A 15,650-nucleotide genomic window follows, 5' to 3' on the forward strand; every position below is an offset into this window, starting at 1 on the left:
GGTTTTTTCGGTGCTCTTCGCCGGCTGGCGGGCGCCCACGCTTTGCGCAAGGGGCTTGGATGCCGCCGGGCGCCGTGCCCTGCCGTCAAGCCTGGCGGCCGGTGCGACTCGCCCTCATTCCTCCGGCCGCCGCAAAGCTGCCAGGAGGGGCAGCACACGCGAGACCCACGTCGCGGGGCCCGGACGTGCGTCAGCAGCTGACGCAAACCAGCCCGGCCATGTGCACACAGCACAGGCCTGGGAAAAATCCTCCACCCCGGTAGCGCGCTCACACTGAATCAAAGCCGTCGCCGTACAGTAGCAGCGCAATGTGCTCTTCGGGTTTCCCCAGCCAGCTGGGATGTTTTTGCCTTGCTTTGTCAAGGCGCTGATTTATGCCCATATGTACCATATACATTGTAAGCACAGGCACGCAATGGTGTAAACACTTCTACCAAACATCTGTACACAAACCCATCAAATATGCAGAAGCTCCCTGCTGCAGCTCTCAACATGCGTCCCAGGCGCCCCACAGGCAACCTGTCAGGCCCCGGTCTGCGTGCAGGGTGCCATTTGCCACTGGACCTGTTCTTCAGGTGCGGCCTGGCAGGGATGGTAAAGGTCACAGTGGGACCATTACCTGACATAAATCGGCACAGCCACAATGCTTTTCTCCTGCATCAATCTGTGCTCTGGGCTGGAGCCCACCATGGTGCATATCTGCTCCTGTGCAGTGCTGTGCATCCGTTCCTCCCTCCAAACTCTCTGTCTTTCCCACGCATTTAATCCTCAATGTCCTTCTCTGCACATGCCCTTGTCTGAGGAAGAGGTTAGTTTATCCCTGGTTTTGGATGAGGATGGCCGTACCGAACAGCCAAGGCTTATCCAGGGCTGGGATATAACATTTGGGATATAATATACAAGCACCATTATTAATGCTTGTGCCACCAGGACTCATGTACACCTGGACACAAATGTTCACCTGTTTGCACCTTTGGGGAGAGCTCAACCTCCAGAGAAAAAGACCCGCAGCAATTCTGTGTGTTTGGGGGAATTTCCTTCCACCTTTCAGTCAGTTTAAAATAAAAAAGCTTGAAATAAAAAGTTTAAAATAAGAAAGCGCATAAAAGGACAAAGAGAGGAGCCCTGGGGCGTCCAGGAGACAGGCCTGAACATGGCAAGCGGAAATTATACAAACAAGCAGAGGGGTGTAAATAAATAGGCCACCCTCTTGGAGAGCACTTGTGCCCATCATCGTGCCTCAGCGCCTTCCCTTTTTAATGTATTGACTGTTTCTAACCATATTTTGGATAAAGAGGGAAAGGCAAAGGTTTCTGCCTTCCTAACTCTATCGGCGTGGTAGCACCATAAGGATGTGCTAGCCCCTCTATCCATTTTGCAGCCCGGGCAGCGCTCGCAGCTGTATTAATGACTTACATGATCCCTCCTAGTCTGCACTTTGGCAACAACAGCAGGTTCATTAAAATCAATTAAATACTTCTTAATAAAGTCAGTTTAAATCCCAAATGCAGACTAAGCCGGATGAGTTGAAGCTTAGAGGGATAAGGAGCATCCTTGCTCCCTCTTACCATCCCTCAGCCACGGATGTGGCAACCTCCAGGTGACAAAAGCCAAGGTGGGGGTGACTCCTCGAGCTGCTCTGGGCAGTTGTGTAAGAGCACAGCTGCCTACGTGTTCGGAGAAAGAGAGTTAAGTGACCAAACAAACTGTTTGTTTGTTTTTTTCCTGAATTGCTCATCCCCATCTATTCATAACTGCTCACAGAATCCGTGGAATTCATTGTGTGGTTTGCATCTTCAAAACAAATGAAACAACAGTATGTCTAAACCAAACAAACCCCAACCCAAAATACAGCCAGCAGGCCAGGGCGCATGAGCAACCTTCGAGGCTGAAGTGTGTGTACACTCTGGAGGGCCCAAAAAATGTGGATGGGGGAACATATTTAAATCTCAGGGAATAATAGAATTCCCAGGGAGATTTCTTAGGGGGGGAAAAAGGAGGAAAAGTATTTAAGCAATGATTATGCTGCAATTTTTCTTCCAGATGTGCCGTGCCGTGGGGATGCTGTGCCAGCAAATCGCATTTTCTGACACGGCAACGTGCTGCTCTGGCTGTGGTGGTGCCGGATGCCCATCCGCGGCAGCCCAGGTGCTGTTCCCTCTGGAGCTCGGCTCACCGGCCAGCCCGGCCGCAAGGGCTTTGCCAGTGCATTCAAGGGAAAAAGGCAATTCAGAAAGCTCAAACCTTTTGGCAAGGAGTGGCTGCTTGAGACAAATGTCCTTTTCTCTGATTTTTTGGTTAGAGGTTGTCAAAAAGCTGCGTTTAGACACTTCTAAAGCAGAAAACACCTTTTGCATAGTCAGCATAGAAAACCATGCTGACTTATCATCCTGAAAAGGGGTCAAACACAAAACCGTAGCATTTCAACTCGTTCAATGCACCTCCTGACAGGTCATGGGGACGGGTGTTTCATTGCATACTCCCACCTCACGTTCCTCGTGGCTCTGAGCCAGGGCCTCTTACATGGCTTGTGGCTGCCAGCGTTTAAATAGCTGGGGTGACCTTTCCACACCCTCACCCCACGCCAGGGATCCCAAACACCTTCTCCACCTCTCGGGGCTCACCAGTGTGTTCAGGCTTTTAATTTCACAGGAGCCCTCCGATCTGTCCAAGCAGCCCCAGCAAGCTGAAAAAGGATCGCATTAAAAATGACAGCAAGAAAACATACAAGCCATGAAAACAACCTGGCAAGAGGCGGAGCACCCCGTCCGGGGTGTGGGGAGAGGGGAGCAGGCACTGACCCCCTTTTTGGCTCACCTCCCCAGAGGCATTTGGAGAGGAGATAAGAATCCCAAGGGAGAAACGGATGCATGCACTTGGATGCAATATCCTGCCCGGGTGCTGCGGGGCCAGGGCTCAGCCCGTGCTGCCCAGGGGTCTGCCCCTGGTGCGGCCATCCCCGCCACCCCCTCGTCCACCAGCCCGGGTACTGCCCTTCCCGACGTTTCCTCCCTCTGCCGGCTGCCTGCGGGGCCAGGCATGGGTCGGGACGTGGGAAATCCTGCCGCCTCCTGCCAGCTGGACCTGCCGACTCTGGGTGACACATCCTGGGTGGGAGCCAAAGCCCCGGTGTAGCCCCGCGCTGTTTCTTGCTGGCCTCCTCCAGCAGCTTGTGCCAAGGGGTCCAACCGGCACGAGGGGGGTGTACCCAAGGGGCCGAGCAGGATGCCTGGACTGAGTGTGCACACCATGTGGCCCACAGCCCCAGGGTGCCACTGGAGCCACTGCTGCACCTTTGCTCTGGCAGGCCACCCTGCAAGAAGGGAAACAGCAGCAACATTTTTGAGTTGCGGCAGCACCTGCTGGTGTTTCTGTAAGGTCAATCGGAGCTGAAGAGTGGCCAAGTGGCGTTCCCTGTGCCCCGGGCTGGGGCAGATAGGGGACGTGGGTGAGGTTTTGTATGAGAAGAAATGCCCCAGGGGACATTCCCTTGCAAAGCCTCAAAGACATTCCCGAGAGGACCCCCATTCCTGGCCAATGCCAAAATCCTTGCAGCTGCCCCACACGAGCCTCCAAGCCCCTGTAACAGCAGAAGGCACATTGGTTTGTGGCAGGGTTGTGCAACCTCCCTCTGACCCCCAGTCCCGGTCCCCAGGAGCCCACGGGGCCAGAGCTGCGTCCTCCTGCAGCTCAGCTCCCTCCTCTGTCCCCGAGTGCTGCCACAGGGAGGGATGGAAAAGCTATTCGGCATCCCTCCGAGCCACTTCCCTGCTTGCATGGCTGACCGCCTCCAGCACTGCAGGCTCCCAACCTGCCCAAGGAGAAACCGGACCAAAACAAGCATTGCGGGGGCAGAGGGAAAGGAGCCAGCCTTTTTTCTTTTTTTTTTTTTAGGGGATGTTGAAGACTGGAGCAGAGAGCCAGCAGAGTGAAAAACAGCCATGTGGGGACTGTGAAAATAGGAGCTGAAGAGAGGAAGATGGGAAAGGTCTAATAAAGAGTGTCACAGTATATAAAATACACAAGCGCCCACCTCCGGCAGGAAGGCTGTGGGAGGGGGTTTTGGTGGTAATCCCTGGCTGTTTGAGACTGTTCAGGCAGGCAGGGTCTGGATCTGCAACTGGGTCTGGATTAGACAGGAAAGCCTAGGTTTTCACCCTGTCAACCTGAAACACAATATTTTTCCCTCGCAGCATTTTGTTTTTACATGGCAGAAATCAAGGGAGGTCAGTTGGGCATGAGAGGAACCTCCAGCCTCAGGTAGCTCTCCACCACATCCAGATCCCATATGGAAAGGAAACATTTCCCTCATCTAAGCAAAAGTCACGAGGGGAGGCTCGCTCCTAGAAATCAGACCCATGGTCCCACCGGCATCTGCTCAGCCCCAGAAAAACTCCCCAAATCTCATCCTAGCACGCAACGATGTTGGATCAAAACCTGTGCTGAGCTCCCTGTCCACACTTGGCCCCAGCGTGGCACAGGGTCTGGGAGCGGTGAATAGCTGGGTACAGTCATTGCTGCCATTGAGGCTTCGGGGCCCTTTCCCAACCTGTAGGACGTTGTCCCAGATCAGTCTGGCAGTGGGGACAGGAGGAATCACACAGGTTATCTATCAGACGAAGGGAACTGAGTCATTAATTACCCAGGAAGGTTGTGCTAACCTTGGGGGTTGTGTCCTCCCCACTGAGACACCACTGGAGAAGCCCATTGCAACCTCTGACCTCAAAAAACACAATGCCGAGGAGCAACATCTCTCTCACAGGTAGTCACACCCAGCCCCAGCCCAAGTGATCTGAAGTAGCAGCTTCCCAGCCGAAGGAAACTTATATTTCCTTATCGTTTGCTATAAATACAGCTGCGCTGTTTTCCTGACCATGTCATTTCTACGGCCCTTATCACACGCGCTCAGATAGCCGCAGCACAGTCACACACTTCACAGTCTTCTTGCTCCCCTATTCCCAGCTTTTCCAAACCATTTACGTTCACAACCCCCTGTGTCCTGAAGCTCTTCTATGGCAATGGGTGACCCTGCCTGGGACCTCCACATCCGTACTGAACAGGTCAGCAAATGAACTTGTCTTCCTTTTCCCCTTCTTTGCCATGCAGGGACCTGGCTCACAGTTAGGGATGAACTCAAATGTCACTTCTGATAAACATTTATTTTTGGTGAGGAACATGATGTGTTTATAGGCGGTGGAGTGGGCCAGTGGAAAGCAATGGGCATGTGCCAAGTCTTGCAACATCTTGATGCTTCTCAGTGCTTCTCAATACCTTGGTCTCCCGCAACGGTCACGTTGTCTGGTCCTTAGGGCATTTTAAACACAAGGGAAAAAATGCATTGGGGAAAAAGATTCCCAAGATCTCGGCCTGGAAGAGAGACCATGTTGAAACAGCACGACAGTGCTTTCAGGTGGCCTGCATTGCATCAGCCTAGAGACCAAAGGGGAACACCCCAGAGCAAAGGGTCTGAGATGATACAATGGCTGGCCGAAGGTGCCTTCATTTCTGCACTGCCCAAAGCCAATCAAGACTTCACCTGCCACAACATCAGCTTCATTTCCCTCGACGGATTAGCTGGCAGGGTGGGGGAAATTTTTACAAATAGTTTCTGTGTCCATAGGATATTTGATGAAGACAAGCAAGTTTGACAGGTAAAAAGGAAGCCTGAACCTTTATGAGACATTTATTATTATTGTTCTCCTGAATCAAAGCTGTCCTTCAGAAATACTATGAGCTTAACAGAATGAGCAGGCACCTAAGCATTATGAGAAATCCAGCACTGACGGCTGCCGTGGCTTCACAAGGGATGTGGGTATCTGTAACCAAGTATTATGATCGTGATGCTGAAATACTTGGGCGATTCATCTATCACACACATGGTGTAGGGGGTCACATTCAGATGGCCTCAAAAATCAGTGAATCCTTTTTTTCTCTGCTCTGCATTCAAGTTCTAAGTTTCCTTCCCCAAGCTGGCTCAGAAACACCAGGAGGATATTCATTCCTGTGGTTTTATGGCATTTATATGTCAAGTCTAGGCAGGAACTTGAAAATGGAGTAGTGCTATGATTTGTGTTCCCATTGAAGGGAAAAGGTTGAAATTTAAAAACAGTTGAACTCAGTTTTGATCTGATCATTGGAGAAGAGATACTTCGAAGACATTTTCTTTTAAATTTAAACCAAAATTGTTCCTGTTGTTTCTTTCTGGGACTAAAAAGAAAGTCTAACAGTCCTGATCTGGACTAGTCAAATCAGGCATTTTCCAATGTTATACAAGTCTGGATCCTGGATTTTAGTTCTTTTCCATCACAAACCTGTATAGCTTTACCTCTTGCTTTTACAAGCTGCTACCTTACAAATCCATTTTAGTCTGACAAGAGACTGTACCTCCTATGTCTGTACACAGCTCTAAATACACTGATTATGAGACAATGTTACCTACAGCAAAGACAGACCCCTTCATCATGTCATCCACAACTATCCCACTGTTGGCCATAATTAAATACACTTTGATATGTGTATTACCAGACACTGTGAAAGACCTCACATTGGGCACCAAAGAGAACCAAGGGAGAAACCACAGAAAATGAAAATGCCACTTTTAGATGCTCAGACACAACTTTCCCTGCCTCTTTCTTTTCAAGATGAGCTTCAGCTACTCAGTTTGAACATACACATCCAAACTCTCCCAAAACTTCATCGACTTTGGAAGAGAGTGGTAGCTGGCACTTCTCTATTTTTTCTACACAGTCAAATGCATCAAAAGACAATGAGGAAGGCTGCATGATTCATAGTAATGGAATGAAATGCCATTTACAAATGTTTTTTCCATAGCAATTTGTCACTTATTGTATTGAAACCACTTCAGAAGATGTGTCTCAAAGAGCCTTTTGATATTCACATGATTAAAAACATAATGCAATTAAGCAATCCCATAATATTTCTGTATGTTATATGAGCGGGACCTTGAGTGACCACTTCATTCAGCCCCCTGATAAATGGCTGCTTCTAAGAGAAGGCTGTTATTCTGCAAGATGCCTCAGACAGTTGTACAACACCAAGGAATTCAAATCTTCTCACCCCAGAGGCATTTTGGCTCACTAAAATTTAGCTGTCCAGCTTTGGTGTTGGGTTTAGCCTACGTGTCTCAAACCTTCTCAAATCAGTCAAGAAAGATGCACCTCCCAAGAGCCATTCTGCCCACTTCAAAATTGATGTCTAAAATTAATGGGAACATTTGCCCTCTAGATGTATCTTTCTCTCTTTACTATCTAGATGTCTACCTGGATGTCTATCACTTTTCCTGTTGTCATATGCAGAATTAGTATTTACATATGTACCCAACTGGATGTGGGTACATATGTGTGTAACACACATCTCCATATTGATTTCCTATACCTCAAGTACACTGTTACGCAAGTATGCATAACTTTGCATTCATATACCACACAGCACTAAAAAAACTTTCAGCAAGATGTAGACAAAAAAGGCCCTTCCAAAGTGCTAGCTGTCCCAGATCCCTACCTGCCGGGCAGTTGCATCGCTGGTGTGTGTCTCGAACTTCTCGATGTCTCGGCAAGTGGAACTTTAATTTCTGTCAAGGGAGGAAAAAGAGCAAAAGGATTCATTACTACTGTTGAAACCAAAGCCTCAAATTCTTGGAAAAGTGGGACTGGAGGATGCTGCCCAAGTAGAGATGGGAGAGACAGAGCAGAAGAGTTTGGGAATGAAGAAAGGCATTAAAGTTCATAGTCTTTCAACTAGAAATGTGGGGTTTGATTGGAAGCAGGCTGAGGGAGTTTCGTAATGGCCTCCAAATGTGGTCCTCCTGACAGGCATTACAAAATCAAGAGCTAGCAGTGGCGAATAAAGAGGTGACTGTGTCCTCATGAGAAAGGCGTGTTTCTCAGAAGATCCACTCAGCAGATGAAAAATGGAGATCTGAAGCAGGTACTCTTCCCCCCTGCAGCAGACTCCTTATGCTCATGGAGACACCTGGACAGACAGAAGGGTCCCACTGAAAAATTGCGGCTGAAAGGTGGCCTGAAAACAGCAACGGCATTTCCTGAAACCTTTAGAGGCTGTGAAGCTTAATTTTTCCCCAAGTACAGAACAAGACAAAACCTATCAAGAGCTTCCACAAGACGGAATCATGTCAAAATGTTCATTTCCAATGAGTTTGGATTTCTAATGTTGCCGGCATGTCAGTCTCCTGCTCTCTGGCCCCATCTGTGTATCACTTAAAGGGGCGACAGAGTCCACCTGAGGCCACCACATCTTCCCTCACTGGAAATGTCGTTAAAATTGACCCATGTCCTGAGCAAAATGGACTTTAGGGACAGCATCCACGCCACACCTCATAGACTTTATTAAAATAACTCTGATTTAGTGAAGAAAATGCAAATCAATCCAAATAAGTTATTCATTAATGCCTGTGAACCGCACCTGGTTAATGATTTGAGATGACTTGAGAAGACTGAGCTGCTAGGATGCCTGTGCTGAGGAATCACTCCCTCTTCCCTTCTAACCCTCAAGCCCAGCTGTTCATCCCGGCTGCATCTTCTTATCGTCCGACCTACTTCACAACCAGGGCCAACATTTCAAAAGAAATAGCATTATCTTAGGCTCAACAGAAGCCCATGCCCAGGATCATATAGAAATGACTTGGTTTTCACAAGTAAGTGAACACCTTCATGCAAGAAGGCATCAGTTTGGGGAAAATTTCTTTTAGAGAGGAAAAAAAAATAAAGCAACATATTTCTGCCTGGGATGAATGCAGAACTGGCTGGAACACTTCCATTTTTCACTTTGAAAGGACTGGTTTCCTTATTGCAAGACAAAATCAGTAAGGGTTGTTGTGACTGACTAGAAATTGAATATTTTCAGAGCTTTTTTTTTTTGCATGGTAGACTGAAATGTTGTGATAGTGAGTTGATTTGATGTCAGAGCAAGGAGAGGGTTTCACGCGAGGAGAATTGCCAGTTCCCATACACCATTTTATCTGTGTTTACCTTCTCAGTTTAAAAGCACAGATATGTGAATCTTTGCGTTTGGGCACGTTCCCATCTAGCTGCCACCCCCAGATGGCATGGCTGTGCTCCACAGCACTGCCCGGCTTCGAACACTTCGTGCTAATGGTCAAACATGGGCACAAATAGGACGGTGGAGCCTTTATTTGGATACTCGCACTGGTATGTAGACATACGCATTCCCGTTTCCATCTACACATGTGCCAACCAAAATGTCTGAACACGAGACTGCCACATTTGGGTGGGGTTCCCATGTATGGGAATTGGGCTTAGCACAGGGAAGGGGTGATGGTTCACACAGGCAGGAGCAGAAAGTGATTACCTAACCAGTGAGGGTCCGACACACTGCAGCAGGGCCCTTTATAGGACAAAAATCTGCAAGGAAACATGCAACAGATCCCTGCCCCACCAAGTGCAGAGGCACCCCAGGGGTCAAGGGAGAATGTCCGGGGGGGAAGGCAGAGTTCAGGTTTGCTGCAAGAAGCCTTGACTGGGTTGCTCTGCTGGCGCACAAGTTGAGGAGCAGCATAACTGGACTTACCAGGGGAAGTGATGACCCAGCAGGACTTGAGCGCAACCGGGAGAGGAACAGGAGCGATAGCATTTCCCCATGACTTTATCTGCAGAGTCAGGGTAGTGGAAACACCTGGGACAACTGAAATAGCCTTTTCAAGGATGGGAGCCCCTCGGGAGGGAGGTGGGGGTGCTGCTGGGCAGGGCTGGGAGCACAGCCCTGAGCACCAGTACCATGCAGCCATCGGGCACTCACTAGCATTGGGCATTTTCCCCATCCCTGGCCATAGCGGTGCCTCCCTGGAGCCCAGGAGCTCTACACATCCCTGGGGAGTGCGAAGGGCAGTGGTGCCGTGGGATTGCTCCCCTTCAGTGGGAGGCAAAACCTACCAGGAATTTAGGAGTGCCTGGAGTTTAGTTTCCTGCACAGTCTATTAAACAAACATTGACTGCAACAGAAAAAATCCTTGGCTTCTGGAGACCTCAGTTCAACTTTGGGTTGAGATGGAGAAACAAAATGAATTCCCAGCCTTTTCTGCTTCCCTCATTACCACTGTGCAAAATACTGCCTGGTCCAACAGAAGCCAGCTTTGCTCAGGAGAGCAAAAAGAAAGGGCTTTCCTCTAAAACTGGCCTTTCCAAGAGAAAACTTCCATTCCCAAGCAACAGAAAACCATTCCATTTTAGGGCAAGGTTGACTTCTGTAAGCAAAAATAAAAGAATGTGGTCTCTGGGAATCTAGTGTTTGCAATCTTTCTGGGATCTGGGGTTTGCTTTTTCACCTGGGGGACACCTAGAGCATGAAACATCAGAGCAGCAGCTGGCTACCTCTTGCCCTGGCAGAAATGCTGAAAACACTTCTTACAGAGAGGATCGGCTTGTCAGCATAGCCTGCTTTCTCTTGCCTGTCATGTTTTCCAGTGACATAACGGCTGCACCTTCCCCCTACACATATGAAAATGGCCGGAAAAGCCTTTGCCAGCACTGGGGTCACAGCTGACCGGCTCCCACATGGAGAATGTGCACCTCTGTGTATTTAGGGAGCCATCACACATCGCTAAGTGCGGAGGAAAGGGGAAAACCCTGTCTGCAAGAGGGCAAGGGCAGGAGGGTCGGGCTGAAACACATGCTGGAAATGGGCAATAAAGCTAGCACAGGCTTTTCCCATGGGTTTTGTTAACTCCCCACTAGCGTGACAGGACAGGGCTGGCTTGAGTGGACAGAGCAGTGAAAGCAAGACCTCTTCTGCCATTAAAGGACCATGGCTGTGGCCTCCTAAACCTTGCAAGTGCCTGTCTATTTTGGATGGGCGCTTGAGATTAGGTGAAAGAGAGGGCACTTCTTCAAAGGGGGCAGATTAATAGCTCTTTAGCAGACGTAGTTGTTTGCAGTCACCCGGGGAGGTGAAATCATTTCCCACCACTATCTCCAACAGCTAAAAGAAACATGTCTCAAATAGATAATCTATTACAACCATCAGGAGGATTTCAAGGGCTGGTGGTTTTGTTAACTCTCATTGTTTTATCTCTAATTTAGCTGCTTTTTCTTAAAGGACCAGCTCCTGGAATCGCAGGACCATGTGGCACAGAGCAAAAGCAAGCAGCGAGCCCTCCTAGATGGAGCAAAAAGCTTGGAAATAACATCACCTATGTTCAAGGATTGCAGGCAGCTGGAAGGAAACAGGACTTAGCTACCAGAGGAATTGGAAGAAAAAAATAGATCTCGTGATTTTGGGGTGGAAAACACTAAACTAAAGATCAAGGCAGGGGATGCCTAAAGCAATCTTGCTGACCGTGGGAAGCAGAATTGAGCAGTGTGCTTCAAGACACTAAAGCAAAAGGAGGGAAAAAAAAGCTTTAAGCTGGGAGGGAAAGGGAGTTTTCAGGTGTCCCTCCTTTGCTCATATAAGTAAGGAGAGAGTTCTAGGGAAATAAGCCTATTGGGAAAGCAGTGAGGATCAATGCTCCCTCCCTATTCGTGGCACAGCCCCTGAATCCTTTTCAGCATCACTAAAGACACAACAAATACCTTCAACACAACTCCCTGAGAGGCTAAGCGCACTCATCATGGTGCAAGGGGCAGCTGATCTTGTCCCAGGCTTTACAGGTTAACTGCTGTTGTGTTACACACACACACTCTTCTATCTCTACAAGCACAAAAATTCTGGTTTTTTTTCCTAGCAGCAGCACTGAATTAATCTGCTCTCCACCCTGCCGAGCTTCTGGCAAGCAAAATAGTACCAAATGTTACCCAGCAAGGGAAAGGACCTTGTTTTCTTCTTTGGAAAGCTTTGCCATTCCTGGAAATGCCAGTAGTGAGTTTATTTGTGCTCTTTGTATGAATTTCTTATGCCCCATAAATGCAGAGGAATTCCTATGTAGAGCTAAAATTCTCCCTGAACTACCTGCTTCTGGCCCATTCTGCACAGACGTTTTTGTGGGAAAACTTAGTCAATTCGTGTCTGGTAGAAAATTCCCCTCTTGTATTCGCTGACACCAGGCAGAAGTTCACACAGCAGCGAGTGAAGCAGCACTGGTTGGGCTGCTTCTGGGAATGCATCTGCTGCCCTCTCCTTGCTCATCCTGAACTGAGATGGAAACACTGCCACAGCCATCCGCGGGTGTTCCAAAACTGGGCTCCAAGACCGGGAAAACATCTCCACCAGCTGGCTTAAAATTAACAGTTTAAACAAACCAACCCAGCTCCTCTCTCTGACAGTTTGCTTTATTTTTCCTTGTCCGGAAGAAGGGCACCTAACAGGACTTTGTCATTTTGCACTTTTCAGTGCAATGCATACAGTGTCCTCACGGCTGCTCGCAGACCCCTGGGGACCTCAGGGGCACACCTGGGCACAAACGTGGCACAGTCTGGAGGGCACCATGCACTCCAGCTTGGAGCACAGAGCAGTATGGGTTTTGAGCATAACCTCAGCTAGCTCCTCTATCAGCCCTCACAGACTTTGCTTCTTCACATCCCTCCAACTGATCTTCACAACCACCAGAGCTAGAAGTGTGCTCCTGTGCCCATGGCTCCCCTCACCTCCCACCTCCCTGCCTGGCTCAGACCAGCTCTTTCCAAAGCCAGGGTTTCTTTAAAGCTTTGCTGTTTTATTTTGTGATGGATAACACTGAGCTGGCAGCTGTGAAACCCATTAAGGCCAAAACACCAGGAAACTCTGCAAGGATGTGGCAGTGAGAGGCAGTGAGGATCTGAGCAGGGAAGAATGAACATCCCACTTTCACGTCCATCACGACAAGCCCGGCCGCAGCTCCTCTCCCCCCAGTCCTGCTCAGCACTGTCTCTTGCTTTCCTCGTTTTTCTTCTCCCATTCTTTCCCTGCTCCCCTTTATCTTTCCTGTTTTTCTCCGTCCTTGTTCCTCATCAGCCAGTCCAGGAGACCCATCCAACTTAGTCCCACTTCAGACCTAATGAAAAGGAGGACCAGGGCGATTTGTTTTTCTTTCCTAAGCAAAAGCCCCATATGCCACCCCACCATCTGTCCGCCAGCAGACACCCACCCTGCACCTCAAGCTGCTTGGCCCATGCCAGTGCCTCTGGCTGAGGTGTGGAGGTCTGAAGTAGCTGTTTTGGGAGCTTAGCTGAAGCGGGCAGCAGAGTCAGGGAGGGTCTCTCCCCAGAGGGCCCAGCCCTCCTTCACCTGTAGGCAGCAGACCTTCCCATGTGTAAAGGGACAGGAGACCTGGGCCAGGCATCCCTGCTCCTCCACAGGCTCCAGCACCTTTCTTCAAGCTATTTTTGAAGCTGTAGCCGAGCGAGGAGCTGGTAACCCCGGTGGTAGCTGGGAGCAAGTGCTGGCCCCTCAAGAAGTGGTTCCTGCCCCATGGCTGCTCCCAGCACTAGCTGTAGGGGGGGCTGGGGCCACCCACAGGGGCTCAGGAGGGGCTGTTCAGAAAACAGGCGTGCTGCTGGGCACATGGGCATCATGAGAGCCCCATTTCCTTGCTAAGCCAGGCTATAAAAAGGCAGAAAGGTGCCGCAGCCAGCAGAGCCAGCAGGACACAGGGGGCCATCCGGCCCCGGGCACTGCTCCCGGGAGGCGTCCTGTGGCACGTCTCAAATCACTTGGTAGAGATAAACTGCGACTTCCCAGGAGACTTGTGCCAGCAGCAACGAGGGGAACACTGCAGGTTATCCCCTGCCCGGTGGCAGGGAAGGAGTCCCTGCGCAAGGGTTCAACCACTGGGCATGGGTCCAGCTACTTGCAACAATTCTGCCTCCCCAAAAAGCTTTTCTTTGTTGGGTATTGCCCCATGGACCCTGTCTCCCCCTTACTCCTCATCCAAAGAGGCCACTCAAAACCACATCCCCCAGCTCCTATGGTGTTTTCTAACTCAAGGTTCACAGCTTTTGGCTGCAAACCCCAGTTGATCCAGGGACTGCTCCCACAAGACCCGTAAACGGTAGCCAAGCCTGTCAGCTGTAGGTTTAAACTCCTCATGGCAGACCTTCACTGCTCCTAGAAAGCGTGGAGGGGTCCCCAGGTCTCCCCGGTTGCCAGGCAGCACTGCCCCGAGGCAGGTCCCAATAGCCACCACCCTGATCATCCCATTCGTCCCCTCGTTTGGCAATAGCAGCACGTGAGATTTTTTCAGACACAAACAGTTTTTGGGCTAGCCCTGGGGCTCTCTGCAGCCCATCTCATGCCAAGGCTGGAGTAAACAGAGAAAAGGAGAGGTGGGTGGAAACGGACCCAGCCCTGAATCTTAGCCCCGAGCCTCCTCCAGAGCTGTGGGAACAGGTCAGTGTGGACCTGCCTGGAGACTTCAGAGACGCGAGCCACCATCTGCTCCCTGACGCATGTCAAAACCGCTTCAAAGCCCCAACGACATGAGGAATCCTGCAGGATACTCATCCTGTCCTGGGCAGAGGAGCCCGAGCAGCCCCCAGCAGCATCAGCACAGCAAAGTAAAAGGTGTCAGCAACAAAAATCTGCACTTTTGGGCCCTCTTTATTGACCTGCTGAAGCTCAGGCTTCTTCAGCAGCAGGTCTCCCCCATCCTCAGAGGAAGAGCCTGCTGGCTCCAGTGGAGTTTGGATGGGGCTCAAGCAGGCATAGCACGGCCATATGCTCTGCACTGATGCTCTGGCAGTACCAGAAACTATCCTGGCAGTGCCAGTGCGTCTCATTTTCCTGAGCCAGGAGCCGTGGAAGGGGTCAGGGCTGGCACGGCGGCAAAGCCAGCCTATCACGACATTGGTGTGTTTGCAGCTACCTCCTCCCATAGCCATGCTGGCTGTGGCATGCCTTGCCTGTCCCTCTCCCGGGGCTCAAACCTACACTGAATTCCCAGGTTTAACCTCCAGCTCTAACTCTTTTGGCAGGCAATGCCACCAGTCACCAAATGGAGAGGGCTGGCAGATCTTCCCTCCCTGCCAGGACCAAGGATGAGGTTTCCCCCTTTGCAAAGTGCCGGGGCTCAGCCACAGCATGGGCTGGGGCAGAGGGAAGCAAACGCCAGGCAGGTTTGAGAGGTGGGAGGGACCTGAAGGCATGGGAAATTCAACCTAGCAGCATCACTTGTGCAGAAATACATTTTTAAGGGAGGAAAAAAAATGGATAATGCAACTATGCGAGCATGCACGTGGTTAAAATCTATAGTACTGCAAACTGCACATGCAAAATGAAAGGACACCGACCTCGTCAAGCAGTTGGTCAACTCTTCCCAAAATAGCTGTCTCCATTTGGTCTGCTGAGAGCCAGGCAGGGAGCGGTGTGGGTCTGTCTGCTTCCAAGTGGGACACCCGGGACTGCAGATCGGAGGTCCGAAAGTACAGCAGGAGGCTCAGCACCAGAGAAAGCAGGGAGACGCCGGGCAGCCCCGAGCCCAGCAGGAGAGGGAGGCGGCAGCATCTCTCCCCGTCGCCGGTCCTGGGGGGAGCCACACACCCCCTGTCAAAAGCTGCTTCACCGACACCTTTCCAGCTCTTCTCCTCCAACATTCCCTCCCTGTCCTGAGAAACAATAAATAAATAAATAGAATAAATAAAGCCTCACTCCTACTCCAAGAAGCACAATCCAGAAGGCACAGAAAAAGAGCGTCCAAGGGGATCCCAGTGCCAGCAAATGACAAATAACAGCAATAATGACAG

At 50.2% G+C, this 15,650-nt stretch overlaps 1 protein-coding gene across 1 annotated transcript in view; it reads right to left on the reverse strand.

The window, feature by feature from the left end:
* COL13A1 (collagen, type XIII, alpha 1) overlaps positions 1-15,500 on the reverse strand; it is a 92,693-nt gene extending 77,193 nt beyond the window's left edge. Inside the window, exons 1-2 of the mRNA XM_009325984.1 lie at positions 15,198-15,500; positions 7,522-7,591 (exon numbers count right to left, since the gene is read on the reverse strand). Coding sequence (XP_009324259.1) covers positions 7,522-7,591; positions 15,198-15,500 — 373 coding nt within the window. The remainder of the gene's footprint in view (positions 1-7,521; positions 7,592-15,197) is intronic.
* Between the last annotated feature and the right edge of the window lie 150 nt (positions 15,501-15,650).

This window comes from Pygoscelis adeliae, unplaced genomic scaffold (genome assembly GCF_000699105.1).
Source record: "Pygoscelis adeliae isolate BGI_AS28 unplaced genomic scaffold, ASM69910v1 Scaffold4, whole genome shotgun sequence".
Lineage (NCBI taxonomy): Eukaryota > Metazoa > Chordata > Aves > Sphenisciformes > Spheniscidae > Pygoscelis > Pygoscelis adeliae.